Source organism: Neltuma alba, unplaced genomic scaffold (genome assembly GCF_004799145.2).
Source record: "Neltuma alba isolate B1F8T4 unplaced genomic scaffold, ASM479914v2 tig00011612_pilon, whole genome shotgun sequence".
NCBI classification, from domain to species: domain Eukaryota; kingdom Viridiplantae; phylum Streptophyta; class Magnoliopsida; order Fabales; family Fabaceae; genus Neltuma; species Neltuma alba.
This window is the reverse complement of record NW_021636263.1, coordinates 149,608-164,405: the sequence shown is the minus strand read 5'-3', so window position 1 is coordinate 164,405 and position 14,798 is coordinate 149,608. Positions and strand designations below refer to the sequence as shown.

General features: G+C 33.1%; 1 protein-coding gene across 2 annotated transcripts; it reads right to left on the bottom strand.

Annotated features, from left to right (window-relative positions):
- Positions 1–4,842: 4,842 nt before the first annotated feature.
- Positions 4,843–12,198, bottom strand: LOC114715765 (uncharacterized). 2 transcript variants are annotated; one of them, XM_028900647.1, is made up of 16 exons: positions 12,042–12,197; positions 11,858–11,935; positions 11,725–11,784; positions 11,541–11,645; positions 10,220–10,330; positions 9,905–9,946; positions 9,555–9,828; positions 8,399–8,520; positions 8,257–8,299; positions 8,079–8,170; positions 7,767–7,815; positions 6,673–6,743; positions 6,437–6,556; positions 5,542–5,642; positions 5,357–5,402; positions 4,843–5,208 (listed from the first exon to the last, which is right to left on the bottom strand). In XM_028900647.1, exons 1-16 carry the CDS (start codon positions 12,087–12,089, stop codon positions 5,164–5,166), a joined length of 1,407 nt encoding a protein of 468 aa, XP_028756480.1. In that variant the 5' UTR covers positions 12,090–12,197; the 3' UTR covers positions 4,843–5,163. The 2 variants fall into 2 exon arrangements, with proteins under 2 accessions (XP_028756480.1, XP_028756481.1); XM_028900648.1 differs by lacking the exon at positions 4,843–5,208 and adding an exon at positions 5,231–5,275 and having other exon boundaries at positions 12,042–12,198.
- Positions 12,199–14,798: the final 2,600 nt, after the last annotated feature.

Genomic DNA, 14,798 nt, shown 5'->3' with positions numbered 1-14,798 from the left:
ATACACATTTAAGGACTTGAATCCTTCTAGCCAAAATAATAATAATAATAATAAAGGACTTGAGTCCTTAAGTACCTTTGCACGATTTTTCTTTTTGATTCATGTTTTAGTAGAGGGAATTTATATTGTATTATGTATAAAAATAATGTATCCAATGGTATTGGAGGTAATTTACAATTTAGTTCCTAGGTTCAATTAAAACATTGAAAACTCCAAAATAAAAGACTTAGGTGTTATAAATAAAGAAGAAATATAGGGAAGAATCATACAAAGAAAGAGAGGATCAACAAGAAAGAGTATTTCTCATTCTATTCAAGTATGCTCAATACATTATATGTAGCCTCTATTTATAGGTACAGTTTTACACCTTTGATAGAATCTACAGATTACATAATTATATGAGATAATTGTTGGATATAGAGATAATGGGAGATATTAGAGATTATAGGAGATATAGGAGATAATGGGAGATATATGGACATCCACAAAGATATTATTATATGCATAACACTCCCCTTTGGATGTCCAATATATATGAATATGCTTCATTAAAAAACTTCAACTAGGAAAAACCCAGTGGGACAAAAACCTAGCGAAAGAAAAAGAGTACACTATTCATTGATACACTAGCAATGCTGCCTCATTAAAAACCTTGCTAGGAAAACCCAGTGAGACAAAACCATAAACAAGAAAAAAAGAATACAGCGTGTATTAACTCTCTCTTTTGACAACATCAGTTGACATCTTCAAGCCTACAAAGTCTAATATAACGAACAACCCTTCCAAATATTGTAATGAGATAAAAATGTCAAATATGAATTTCATGATGTTCTGAAAATCATGAGACGAATAGTCCTTTTATGGTTTACCCACACGCGGATCATATATAATCTATTGACATAAGGATCAAACAAGAATACTTTATCTATATAGCCATTAAGATTAGTCTTGGGTACCTTCATATAAAATAATATTACCTCCATGGCACCCTTAAAGTAATGAAGAATATTTTTAGTTCCATTCCAACATCTTCATGTTGATAAAAACTATATCATGCTAATCAGCAAATGATATATCAGGTTCTGTATGGCTAAATATATAAATGCTTTAATGATACTAAAATATAGTACTTCTGGACCAAGTGTTTATTCATTACCTTCTGGAGGTCTAAATCGATTTCTAATCCATATCTAAAGATCTTGCAACTACCAAAACACATAATGGATGTTACTTATTCACATAATGGATGTGATTTATCTATATGTATTCTTCTCAAAGCTTTCATTTCAAACTTTTTCTTTAAGTAATTCGTAGCTTTTGAAAACTCATCAGGAGTTTCAATGCTATCATCATAAATAGTACTGATAACAAACTCATTTTGAATCTTTTCACAAATAGACAAGTTGGAATATGTTTACATTATTCTTCCAGTCGATATTAACCATATATGCCTCATATAGACATTTAATTGAACAATGTTCTTGAGAACATAATTGTATGCTTCTAGAAGCTCAAATCCTTCAAGGATTTTCATACATTATGATTCAGATCAGTTCATGTATTGGATCGTTTGAATTTATACAAGAATTTGAATCCTTCTGGGATTCACATATAATTTCACTATAAAGTGAGTCATACATTATAGTTACATATTTCTAAGACACACATGAAAAAACGTCATTTATTACCAGACTATTAGGTTGATAAGACATGTAATTTAATCCATCACAAGACTTTATTTCTCTTTATATTGTACAAATGCCTATTTACATAATAGTAGCATTACACTTCAAGTGCATGGGCTAGGGATACACAAATCCTTGTTACATTGCGTCTGTTCTTTTCTGTTGGCCAACCATTTCTCTGTCTGTATCTCATGACAGATTTATATATAAGATCCTCATTTGATCATGTGATATCATCAATAAAATTATTATCGACAATTTTATTCCTTTATCGGTCCCATTTTCTTTTATAACATAGCATATCAAGATCTCTTTATTGCTTTCAGACACTTAAACCTCTTCAAGGGTCAAAGAGTTATGTCTTAACCTCTTTTGCAATTTATGCCTCCTTAGTATGATCATCATAATCATTCGCTCCTTTTTCTTCTTTTTTTTTTTGAACCGATCATAATCTTATGCTTTTAGCATGTTTTCAAGAATATGAGCACTTTTAGCTGGAATATAAGAATTAAGAATTCTCATTTGGGTCAGTAATTGCATCTGACAAATATTAGTAATATTTTACGAACACAATACTTTATAAACTTTTAGTTCATACTACTATATTTAAGGATCTACATTTGATAGTGAAAATACATTCTATGTATTTTCTTTTCCAGCTACACATTTTCCCCCCATCATATTTGGAACATGTAATGTAGGTCTCCCAAATCTATAAATCTCTTTTAGAAACATTTTTTTGTTTCATTTAGAGACAAACAAGAATAAGAAGATTCTTATCCAACAGTGATCCCAACTTACTTTTAATATCCATCTATGTGTATTGTTATGGTGGAATAATAGATATTGCACATTCTAAGACGAAAAATGTCTGGCTCCTGACCAAAAGCCAATTATAATGGGAGAATTCACAATACATTGTTAGCTTAATGCATTTATGTGCAAAATATATAAAATCAATCATCCAAACACTCAAATGGGAATTATGTTCTCATAAACTCTGATCTAGCTACTTATGAAGGCTCTTACTAAACATATAATCATCAGTAACAAGAAGAACAATCACTAACAATCTCAACGAGAGTCATATTGATTTCATAATTAGGAACTTATGTACTCAATATAATTATCTGAACATATTTGCAAACTTTAGGTTGCAAGTTGATCATCAACACCTGTGACCATTTTATAGATGCATCTTTCACTTATAGAGTATTACTTTGGTCCACATGGTGTCTAAAGGGGCCTATATATAAAGTTGATACATTATAAATCTGCACGTATCCAATTTTGAGCATAGCTAGTGATGTTCTCTTATTTAGTTCTTTTGAGAACAAACAACATATAAAAATTCTTGAATTATATATCATTTTTAAATAATCTTCTGGTTCTTTAATAAATGACAATGCACATTTTTCATGATATTTTACATTATTATGATCCGGGATGATCTGACTGGTCATGCCAAATTATAAATGCATAAACTTCTGGTTTATTATAAAATTATTCTCAATTATTAGTAAACTTCTCGTTACCATGTCATATTATTCATTTTTCACTTTAATATTTCATAAGGAATATGCTATCAATTATGGATTTGATCTTCATGATAATAAATTATGATATAGCTCTTCTAGAGCATTATTTTTCATCTTTTACCTAATGGTAAAAACTTGTACACTCATGGAAGGTTGAGTACTACTGACTCTTCTGGAGCCTTCTTCAAAAGCAATATAAGATATAAGGAATGACATTAATATTGATAATAACAAATTTCATCCAACATAATTTACAGTTGTATTTCAACAATCTCCAATCATAGCTATGGCACCCGATGTTTAAAACAACGGTAGATAATCTTTTTAATTCCATATAATGGCTTAGATTATCCTAGATAAATTGAATAAGAATACGGATACTCTGAAACACCATATATATGATGCTCGAGCTATTTTTATTTGAACAGAGCAAAGGATACTCTAAAATTATGCTGGGATAAAAAGGTATATCATTCGCACCTTGGTTAGAGTTTCGTGTTGATAACGTGCTATAAATAAAGAAGAAATATAGAGAAGAATCATACAGAGGAAGAGAGGATTAACAAGAAAGAGTATTTCTCATTCCATTCAAGTGTGCTCAATACATTATACGTAGCTTCTATTTATAGGTACAGTTTTACACCTTTGATAGAATCTATAGATTACATAATAATATGAGATAATTGTTGGATATAGAGATAATAAGAGATATTAAAGATTATAGGAGATATATAGACATCCACGGAGGTATTATTATATTCATAACATCAGCCATATTTTTCTTTTATTAAATTTCAAATTCAGATAAGACTAGCTAAATCGAGATAAATGCCACCCCTTTTTCTCTCCATGCAAAATCTCCTCTTCACTACTAGGGATGCAGCCGCGGTTTATTGCGGTTTATTGTTTAGCAGCCATTGCCCACTGAAGTACGAAGGAGACATGGAGATATGGGTGTATATTACACTATTGGCCCCCAAAAATTATAGTCCGCGCATACAAATTTTTTTAAGGGAAATTGTAATAAGATTTCACCCAAGAGAATTAAATACAAAAAAATCTTTTAAAATTATCAAATTATTCTAAAGACCCAAAAAACCTCATTGCAAGACGTTTTATTTATTTAATTATCAAATTGGCATCAACTAAAAGAGCAGTCATTAATAATTTAAGGTGTAACGATTAATAACTATCGCAACATGTATTAACAGCACACTTTCTCAACACATCACAAAAATGTAATACATGAGTTGTCAATATCTGTCATGATAGTTACTAATCACTGCATCTTAAGTTGTTAACAATTGTACTTTCAATTGTCAACACATACTTTAAATAAAAATAAGGATAATTTGGTAATTAAACAAATAAAATTTCTCACAATAAGATCTCTTAAGATTTCAGATTAATTTAATGATTTTAAAAAAAAAATTGTATTTAATTCTCTTTTTCTTCTTTTTATTGGGGGATGTTCGCCACGCTACACTTGTTTTTCTGGCTCCGTCCCTGCCTTCACCGGTGGAAGATTTGATGCAAATATGCATGCACAAATCTCCATTTTAACAAGTCTGGAAAATTATGAAGGGTGCAGATTTTCAACCCAAAAAAAAAAAAGGACGAAATTGGAAACAAAGAAGTTAATTATTTCTAAACAAAAGGGTAGCATTTTCAATTATTTCAACCGACAACTGTATAATTGCAAAGGCAGGTAGAAAATAAAAATTACATGAACACGTCAAAATTTGAAAGGGGAAAAAAAGGAAAAGAAAAGGGATGAAAAGAATGTTTAAAAAAATGGAATCAAAAAGTGAAGTTGCATAAAAAAGAAAATCACACCTCTAGCTAAACCCCCCATATAAGATATAAATTGAAAATTTAGGTGGCATGTCAGCATATTCAGCTGGCACCAGAGGCATTCTGCCAAGCAGCTGGTTTTTCCCCTATTTGAAAAATAAGCCCTTCTTTCCAGTTCTTTTGCCCGCAGCCTGCAGGAGTCACAAAGATTTCATACCCTTAATACACTCAGCATAATCTCTCTTTTATATCCATTACCTGGAAAAAGCCTATTATCCAAAACAGAAACTACCACATCAATTATAATCACCAGGTCATAACAAGGGGGAAGATTTATACCTTTTGAATGAAATTTCTCAAGACAAGCACAATGGTATCCCTGGAACTGCAAAAAGAGCATGAAAGATACTAAATATCAAAAGCAGAGAACCAAAGGCATTCAAGAGAGTACAACAACTATAAATGCACGTAAAGCGTGACCAAATATGCATTAACTGTCCATATAACGAATAATTGCTACTTACCCACTGGCATCTGTTGAGTTGTTTTCTGTTCGTAACAGAAGCTCAACACCACTAGAACAAATCATTACAAATTCCAAAACATGTCCATGAGGAATCACAACCTACAGGGAAAGAGAAAGGAGATAAAGAACCTAGCTTATCCCAAAAAACACTCTCCCATAAACACATAAGCTTGTTTAGAATAGTTCGCTATAACCATGCTAGCTGCAGAGCTCATCAGCTTTCATGAACTACCGCGTAAGTCCTGCTACTGACCTTTTCTAATAAAACTTTTAAGAAAGGGTTCAAGTGATTAAGGAAGGCATCAAGAAAGAAATTCCATTCACGCTTTCTGTTTCTCCTGATACCCATCTAGTGAGAAAAATCGCGTCATTAGACACAAAATTGAAAGCCAGGCACTGAGATAATCCACAAATTTCAGAGACAAAACATGAATCTCCACCAAGAATGCACTATAAGGAATGTTGCCTGGAAGGATTAACAATTTTCCAAGGAATAAGATTTTGTGTTTTATAATAGAAATAAGTGGTGAAGGAGGAAGGACTGTTTGACAGTACGCCTCTTTATAAGGATGCATTTGGTAAGCGGAAATCCTAATTACTCAAATCCTAAGAGTAAGATATATCAGAACGAGATATAAGACAAATTCAAGTTACTTGAGTAAACAAGTTAGATTAGGTCGTACCAAACACTGAAGTGTGGAATTCTTAATATTCCACAAAAATCATACTAAAATGTCTTACGAATAGACATCCAAATACTTGGAATGTAAAAATGCACACTTATCAATCACAGCCTAGTATTTATTTATCTCCTCAGGGGTATCAATAACTTCACATTACCATCTAACCAAACTGTTCTCACAAATACAGAACAGTGGATCGAGGAAACAAACCCTGACGGATGGAGAAAATTTTTCTGAGAATACATCTCCACTTGGTCCCCTGCATTTGATACTGTAACCATGCCTCTTAATGGTCAGAGTAGCTGGTTCCCATATATCAAGATATCCAGTCTGTAAAACCAGCACGAAGATATTTTAAAACAGAAGTTCTTCATGGAAAACAGCAAGACAAGATTTTGCATAATGATAGAAAAGAGAAAACTAAGAAACAGCTTTCAGTGAATTACCGGAAGAGAGACTTCATAAGAAGCACGTCCACTATGAAGAGTCCTCTCAACGTAGCTCTGCATTTCAGAATCTGAGAAAAAAAGAAAATTACTCAATAAACTATAAGTTTCTGCTCTTAGGGGGATGTCTAATCCTCCTCATTTGCAATGTCTTCCTTCTTTGCTAATAACTTCTTAAAGAAAGAAAACACAATGAGATGGAGAGAATTGAATTTTGGAAAGTGAAGTACAATTATATAGTGATCATGAAAACAAGTTTTCCTCTAAAATCACTTAAGGCAACAAAGCATGATTAAAACAATAAAGAAAGAATAAAAACAACAAAGTTAAGCCATAACATTTAACTCAGTTCAATTAGCAGTCTTTTAAGCCAAGTTGTCACATACCACCTTCATAGGCCATCACATTTAACTCTCAGTTCAACTAGCAGCCTTTTAAGTCATAACCCTTCACAAATGCTTTAAGCTAGAGCTCTATATTCAACTTCAGCGTTAACTAAGTTTCCTCAAATATAAGAGTCGTGCCTGAAGTAGACCTACTATTAGTTATAGATCCTACCCGACAGCATCATAATACACTTCAATGTCATGCTCATCATCCTTATAAGAGAAGATTCTCTTCCTTGGAGCCATTTTCAGAACTCTCATGATCTTGTAGGCAACTTCAAGATGAGTTTCAGTAGGTTCCATGGCAGGTTCTTAAATAATCTTCCCCTATTCCTCCTGAAATTCAGCCTGTCCTTCCTCCAGAACATCCACTCCCTCCTCCTACAGCATGAAACCCTCCTTTGGTCCCTCTTTCCACCGACCTTTCTAGTATAAACCATGGTACAATCTGGTCAACCACTCACGGCCTTGACAGCATTAGTTGAAGCCCCATCAATCATGTTTCTACTTTTTGGATTCCTACTATAGGCTTTTTATAGTGGTTTGATTAGTTCGAGTAATCCCATCATGTTTCTCAGAAACTCACTGTAAATTTGCAATCCTTTGCTTCACACCCACCTCTACCTCATATCTCGCAAATATGGTAGCATCTAAAAGCTATTGAGTTGCCGGACTTAGAAAAAAATTAAAGAATGCACAGGCACTCACCACAAGTGATCTTTTTCTTATCATTTGCATAAACCGTCACAGGTTCTCCCTACAATAACACAGAATGCAAGTAACATTTAGTTAAATCGCTGAAGTAACCTTCTCTCGGTGTTCAGATCCCATCAGTATGTAAAGACTCCTCAGTACACTTCTCTAACCAATCAAATATAATTTAAGATCATTGATAGATGACACTTAAATATTTCATCGATAAGAAGCGTATCCACATTCAAGCATCATCATGAAGATTATCATTCAAGTATCTTTTTTTCGTAAGATAAATGTAACTGTCTCCGAAGTGAGAAAAAGTACCTTGCGATTCCTGTCATCCAGAGGCAGAACTTGAACGGCAAGGTATGTATCAACATCATCAGCAGTAACAAGATAGTTGGGTCGCATTGCCCCTATATTTTTGGTCACAAGATTAATGACTGAGGTCTTCTTGTTAGGAAGGAACAAAGGGTAAATATAATCTAGAAGAAGAAAATACCATCAATAATATTAACAGATCCATCTTCAAAATGCCGAATCCACTGGAAAACCAAAGGGAGGGGTACAAAAGGTAATGTTAAACATGACAATTATCAAACATAAAAAAAAATGTATTAGGTATTAAAAGGAATAAAATTGACCTCAAAATTGCAAATACTGGTGCCGTTGATACAGTATCCACATGCCAGAAGTTCTTTTCCTGGAAAAGGTTCCCCGAAAATTTGGAGATCCACTAGAGCTGGTAGAGGACCATCATCTATATCTGCATAATGCATTTACTGCCGAAATTAGTGCTTTGATAAATAAAGTAAGTTCAAAACACCCTCGGAAGATGGAGAAATGTTTAAATGTTTAAAAGGTAACGGAGGAGTGAGGTCACCCCTCGATTTCCAATCAACTCCAATATGGGAGGAGTTTGAGATGGGTTGGCATCTTCATAACTTCGTATTGACTTTCTTGATCATCCCCACTTTCCTTTTCACTTGAATACAAATAATATTGGAAGTTTTACTTTCCGTACCATAGTTATCAAAGTGCATGATTCACAATCCAAATTTTATTATTCTTAAAGAGATGCACAGCCAACTTTATGACCCAATGGCTGAATTACAAGAATTCCTCAATAGGTAATCAATCATATAAGTTTGCGCAACAAGAGCCACCGTGAAATAAGCACAATTCTACAATCCAAAAGCGCGTGAAAACAATAAGTTGGTGCGGCATTATGGTATTTTTGCTGAATATCATCTATGCCTCTTATAAAGCAAAGAAAGATGAGTCAATTACTTAGAAGCTTATGACCTTTATCAGTTTATCTATAGCTTACAGTTGAATTTTTTTCCCCCCTGAACTCTGTTAAGTTTATTATCTTGAGTATTCTCGGAACATGATAAGAATATAAACATGTCATATTTTAAGCTATCTTTTCACATTCAATTAGTATTACAATTAGATGTGTTTTACAACTTATGATTGCAAAAAATACTTTTAGAATTTGCTCAGCATTGCAGTTGACAACCATGCGTTAAACCTACTTCACCTCTGTGGACGGTTACCACAGCAAGCGTGCAACAGTTATTTCTACCTTCAACAAGAGTTTCTACCCTCTCTCTCACCCCTATAAGAGTTTTCTTCCCAGGGAGAATTCCTTATCTCCTCTATCAGTTTTCTTCTCTCTTTATTTCTATCGTCAGCTAATTTTCCATCGCAAAAAGAAAACTTGAGAACTACTGCTTCCAAGATAAGGAGAAGAGGAGGAACACGGACCACCAACACTGGTTATATAGGGAGAGTTACCTGAACTCCGATTGGAGGAAGTTTCTCTCTCATTCCGATTTGCGTCTCCATCATGATCGTTCACCCCTATATTGTTACTCTCAGGCTCGCGAGTTGTGTCGCCCGTCTTCGGGGCCACACCATAGAATGAATTCTCGCTTGTTATTTGTCTCCCTGATTCATCAGCTTCTACCTTATTTGCCGCACCATCAAGTCCGACCAAGTGGCTCTGATGACCACCCGATATGTCCCGATCAGAGACCGACTGAGGGACCACTCCCATCCTTTCTTGATTCTGGGAACATGAAAAATAAAATCAAAATATAACATTGTACACTGGAATTCAACATGTCAGTAGCTGCTAAGCATACCTCATTGCGAATAAGTTGTTCCTGCAAATGTCTGAACAAAACCTGCGAAGGAGAGCTTCTTATTATGAATCAATGCATGCGATTAATGTCTTAGAATCACCATCACCAACCTAATCCAAAGCAAATTACATATGTGTGTGTGTACATATGTATGTATGCATGTATGAAGGAATCTGAATGGGCTGACTTATAATGTGGCTCCTGTAACTTTTACATCATATTGATGAGACAACGAAACAAATCTCTGTCCGCCATAACATATTGATTAATTTCATAGATTTGGAATTAAAAAAAACAAAGAAAGAGAAGGATGACCTTGAGATTGCTAACAACGGAGCGAGCATCAGGATCAGGTGGCTGGAGAGAATATTGAGCGAGAAGGGGCAACAACGTTGACATAAATGTCAATCTTTCTTGCTCTGCATTCTGACACAACACAAATCAAAGTACCTACTTTTAAATTCATTCCAAATCCCAATCATTTAAACAACATCAACCCAAAAAGGAGAATTTTTTTTTATGCGCTTAAATTATGTTTTCCATCTCTTTCGCTCCTAAATTTTTAAAATATATGATTCACTTTTAAAAATTTAATATACTTAGGGGTATGTGGTTTTCTAATCTTGAGAGACCAGAATGAATTATACTATAATTTAGTTTAATTTCAGTATACTTATAATTATTCTTGATAAATCTCTTATGATTTTGCAAAAATTACGCATGCAACTATTTGTTTCAAAATTTTACTACTTATTTTTACGATAATTTTATGTAAATTCCAAAAATAATGTGCACTTACAAATCTCGATGTAGTTTATTTTTATTTGTAGAAATTTATGTAAGTTTTGAAAAATTATACATACGTATGTGTAATTTTACCCAACTTATAATAAAAAAATGTACGATATATAAATATAATAAATACACATAATTTTCAAGAAAAAATCATTTTGCATGTACTTATATTTTTCTTTAAATTTTAAATTCGGCAACTTAAATTTTAAAATACTAAAAAAATTTGAAAAATTTAAAATACATATATAGAAACCAAATTAAAAATTGAAGGAAAAATATAAGCACCTGCATAATAATTTTTCCTAACTTTTAATACAAATCATAATTTTAACCACAATTACTATAAAAAGGGCTTTGAGTACCAATGCATATTAATCAGGTCTATTAAGTAGATACTCCCTCTATTTTTTAATATAAGGTTCCTTTAAAGATTCTGCTTGAAGTCCCATTACATTTTATCATAATTCATTAAGTATTTTTATCTTTGCTCTGGTTAAAAAAAAGTATTTTTATCTTTACAGAATAAATTCTAAGCATTAAATGATTGTTTTGGGAAAAAAAAATCACAAACTTTCTAAATATTAATAATTATGAATAATTAACTTATCTAATTTTCAAGATAAATAAAAAAATTTGTTTGAAACAGCTTATAAATAAATTTTCAAACGTGATTTATATAATACAAGATAAATACGTAAAAAAAAATTTATCTCAATTGATGTGAAAATATTGTAAACGTGTCCAAACAGGCCCAAAGTTCCTATGAAGGAGTAGGGGACCGACACCAATTAGCATAGAAAATTGACATTGGTACTTTCTGGGCGACAGGAGAAAGCCGTACCTCCAAGGCATACGCGAGATGAATATTCTCTTCAATAATCTGCTGTCTGTATGACGAAGATTTTGATTCTGAATTTTCTAGGTTATGTTGCTGGTGATCAAAGGCCTTCGCACACAAATTCCCACTATAATTAACTAATTTTCCAGGAATTTAAGCCAAAGGAGCTCAAGAATCTGAAGCATACCACATGAATATCTGCAATACGCTTTTGCAGATCATCATTTTCATGGCGTATCTGTGCTTCCTACAACAAAAAACACCACCCACTCACATGACTTGACAAGAATGAAATGCAAAAATTAAAAACCCTATTTTACCTTGATGGAATAATCCGCCAGACGCTTCCTCAGCTGCAAGAGCTCTCTCTCGTTCTCACGAATCCTTGCGAAGAGCTCCTAAATCTCAAGAGATTCAATTTGAGTGGTCTTGATTGGATCGATTCAACTAAAGATTGAATGGAATTGGTTTCGAACAACTCAAAAATAAATTGAAATTCAGTACCTGGTTTTCTGGGCTATTATTAGACTTGGATGCTTCAGGTTTCGCCATATTGAAGAGAGATTGAGCTTACTGTAAAGGAAGAATAAAGGAGAAGCTTCATCCCATGCAAGTCTTTCTTGCATTGACTCATCCTTGCTTGGTTGAAACGGCCACATTTGCACTGTTGATTTTAAAAAAGAAAAAAAAAAAATTAATCTCCATTGGCTTCAGGATGGAAATTACCATTTATTTGTGATAAGGGGGAAGAAATTTTTGTGGAAAGGAATAGAAGTCCAAAGGCATACGACACCTTTTGCGTACATGAGAGTTTTAATTTCTTTGTTGATCTTCAAGTTGAAGAAGACACTTTTAATCTCTTGGATTGTGTTTTCTCTTTCCCACCTATTGTAACTGCTACTTTCAAGATTTAGTTGACTAATTTAAAAAAATTAAAGAAAAAAATTAAGTTAGTTATTTATAATAAATATGTGTTGTCTTTCCTAAAATATCTTTATTAATCAAATGCATTGGTTATAACTACTATTGTCATAAGGACTACCTTGAAAAAAAATATATAAATATGTAAAACAAAATGAATTGAGCTCTTATATTTAGGATTAAAATAAAAATCAAACAAGTTATTATATTAAGGACTGAAGGTAGTATTATTTATTTCCTTCTAAGAGCAGCCCTGCTTCTCCTTACTTTCATTCCATCTTCTTCTGCTCTTTTTATTTCCTGTGATGGACAAGTAAACCCATTTTTTTAACTATGAAGGAAAATTTAAGGGGGAAAAAAATAATAATAGCTTAATTTCAAATATACCCTCAGAAAAACCACAGATACGTTTAAGCTTTTATTTGTGGTGGAAAAAATATATTTTGATCATTTTGATGTGTTGAAGATCTTATGGCTCAATTTTTATCACCCTAAAAATTGAGGAACATCAATGCTCATTTGCTTGTGATAATGAATTAGATGCTTGGATCTCATTATATTCAGCATATTCCAACCACATTACAGTGATTGTGTTTGATTACATCTGTCGAAATGAAAGGTTAGAAGTAATCTAGGCTTGCTTTTGAAAATGAACTTTTAGCATCCATATAACACTAATGTGGAGGACTATAGTGCTGATCTTTTCAGCATCAAACTAAACATGTTCCAAGTTAGCTGACACTAATGGGCTTGGGGCATTGAGACCAGCATTCTTATATGCTATTCACCTAATGCTTTTGAACATACACACGAGAAACAGAAATACAAATTTCAACCAAAAATACAGAATATATAAATGAAATATTCGAAAAATTAGTTTTGCATCGATATAAGTTCTTCCATTAACAATCCTCATATTTTCTGTTTTAAGTATGACATGAAAGAGAACAAAGTCTTAGTAAGTAAATTAGCAGCTTGTTTTATTAACGGTGCAATTGACAAGTCGAATAATAAGATGATCACGAATTGATTGCACATTTGCAATGTAATCACATATTGATAACTCTCTTTTCTTTTTCTTTTTCCTTTTTTGTTGATTGCTAAGAAGATTGAGATGGTGGAAAATTTTGTAGGTATATTTCATACAATAGAGCCTGTAAAGCTCATGCCAAATTACTGAAGTATCATAACACCAATTAGCTCATAAAGCATCGATCAACATGCAGAGGAGGGTAGCCACAAAGCTAATGCAGCATCTAGCATTCTAGCTTTTCATAAGCAACAGATTCTAGATTAACCAACTCTTTTTAACAATCATTACAAAAGGTGTAATTTCTAACTGTCCTTCAAGATGGATTAGCTAGGTCATTTTGCTTCACAAACAAGTAAACATGTTGCTTATTGAGGTGAAGGTTATTTATGTGTAGCCATATATGGCACTAAACTATTGCAGTTAGATCAATTCTTTTGCTACTTAAAACTTGGTGAATAGTCATAAAAATCAACTATGATAACATCATCAATTGTCTTGTAATTTAAATTTAGTGACATTAAAATTTTCTTGCAAGTGAAACATCGCATGTTTGATCTTGTTTATAAGTACTTATCCCTTTTAATCTTTCTTTGAAAAACGAGTCATAGCTTTCCATAGTAAGATTGAACACTCAGTTCAAGGACTCAGGGGGAGCTTGGATCACTGAAACAAATGAGCACTAATCAGCAAAATTCTAGACAACTCTGAGGAAGCAGCAAGTTCAAGAGTCTCTAATCATGCTTTAACTCTGGACTCTTAATGAACCACTCAGCTCTTGCTTTGATAACTGATCTGTTTTCTCCGTCCGCTTCTCCGTTATCGTCACACAAAAACCATACGGTGGAGCTTCTCAGTATTATCATCTTGGATAGGAGTCCTTCCTGTTTGTATGCGCTCCCAGACTTACCATGATCTAGAAATTCTGAGTATTCATTAATCATTGACAGTACAGTTCAGATCTTTTATACACATACTCCCTCAAACTCATTATATTCAATATACACAAAGTTTAGAACCTTCTTGTACTTAAGTTTTAAATACACTGATGATCGAAAATAGGATATGTATGCAGATAACCGCATCCTAGCACATAGATCTTTGACATACCACAGTAAATTTGTCAAACTACATATCTCCGATTCCAATGAGGATAATGTAACCATGAGAACTTAAGATGCCCCAATTCCTTTAACACGGGAAGCATAACACCCGAGTACTTGTAGCGTAGTTATGGGGTCCCACGAATTTGTATACCTCAAGTTCCTTAGAATCTTGCACATTATAAGTGAGTCCCAAGAATTGGATAG

Excerpts from the sequence above, each read along its gene's own strand:
- LOC114715765 (XM_028900647.1), bottom strand. The coding sequence starts at position 12,089 with ATGGCGAAACCTGAAGCATCCAAGTCTAATAATAGCCCAGAAAACCAG. Across the intron at positions 9,947-10,219 it reads CCGTTGTTAGCAATCTCAAG|GTTTTGTTCAGACATTTGCA; the intron begins GTCATCCTTCTC and ends TCTCCTTCGCAG. Across the intron at positions 5,643-6,436 it reads AATTTTCTCCATCCGTCAGG|GTTGTGATTCCTCATGGACA; the intron begins GTTTGTTTCCTC and ends CTTTCCCTGTAG.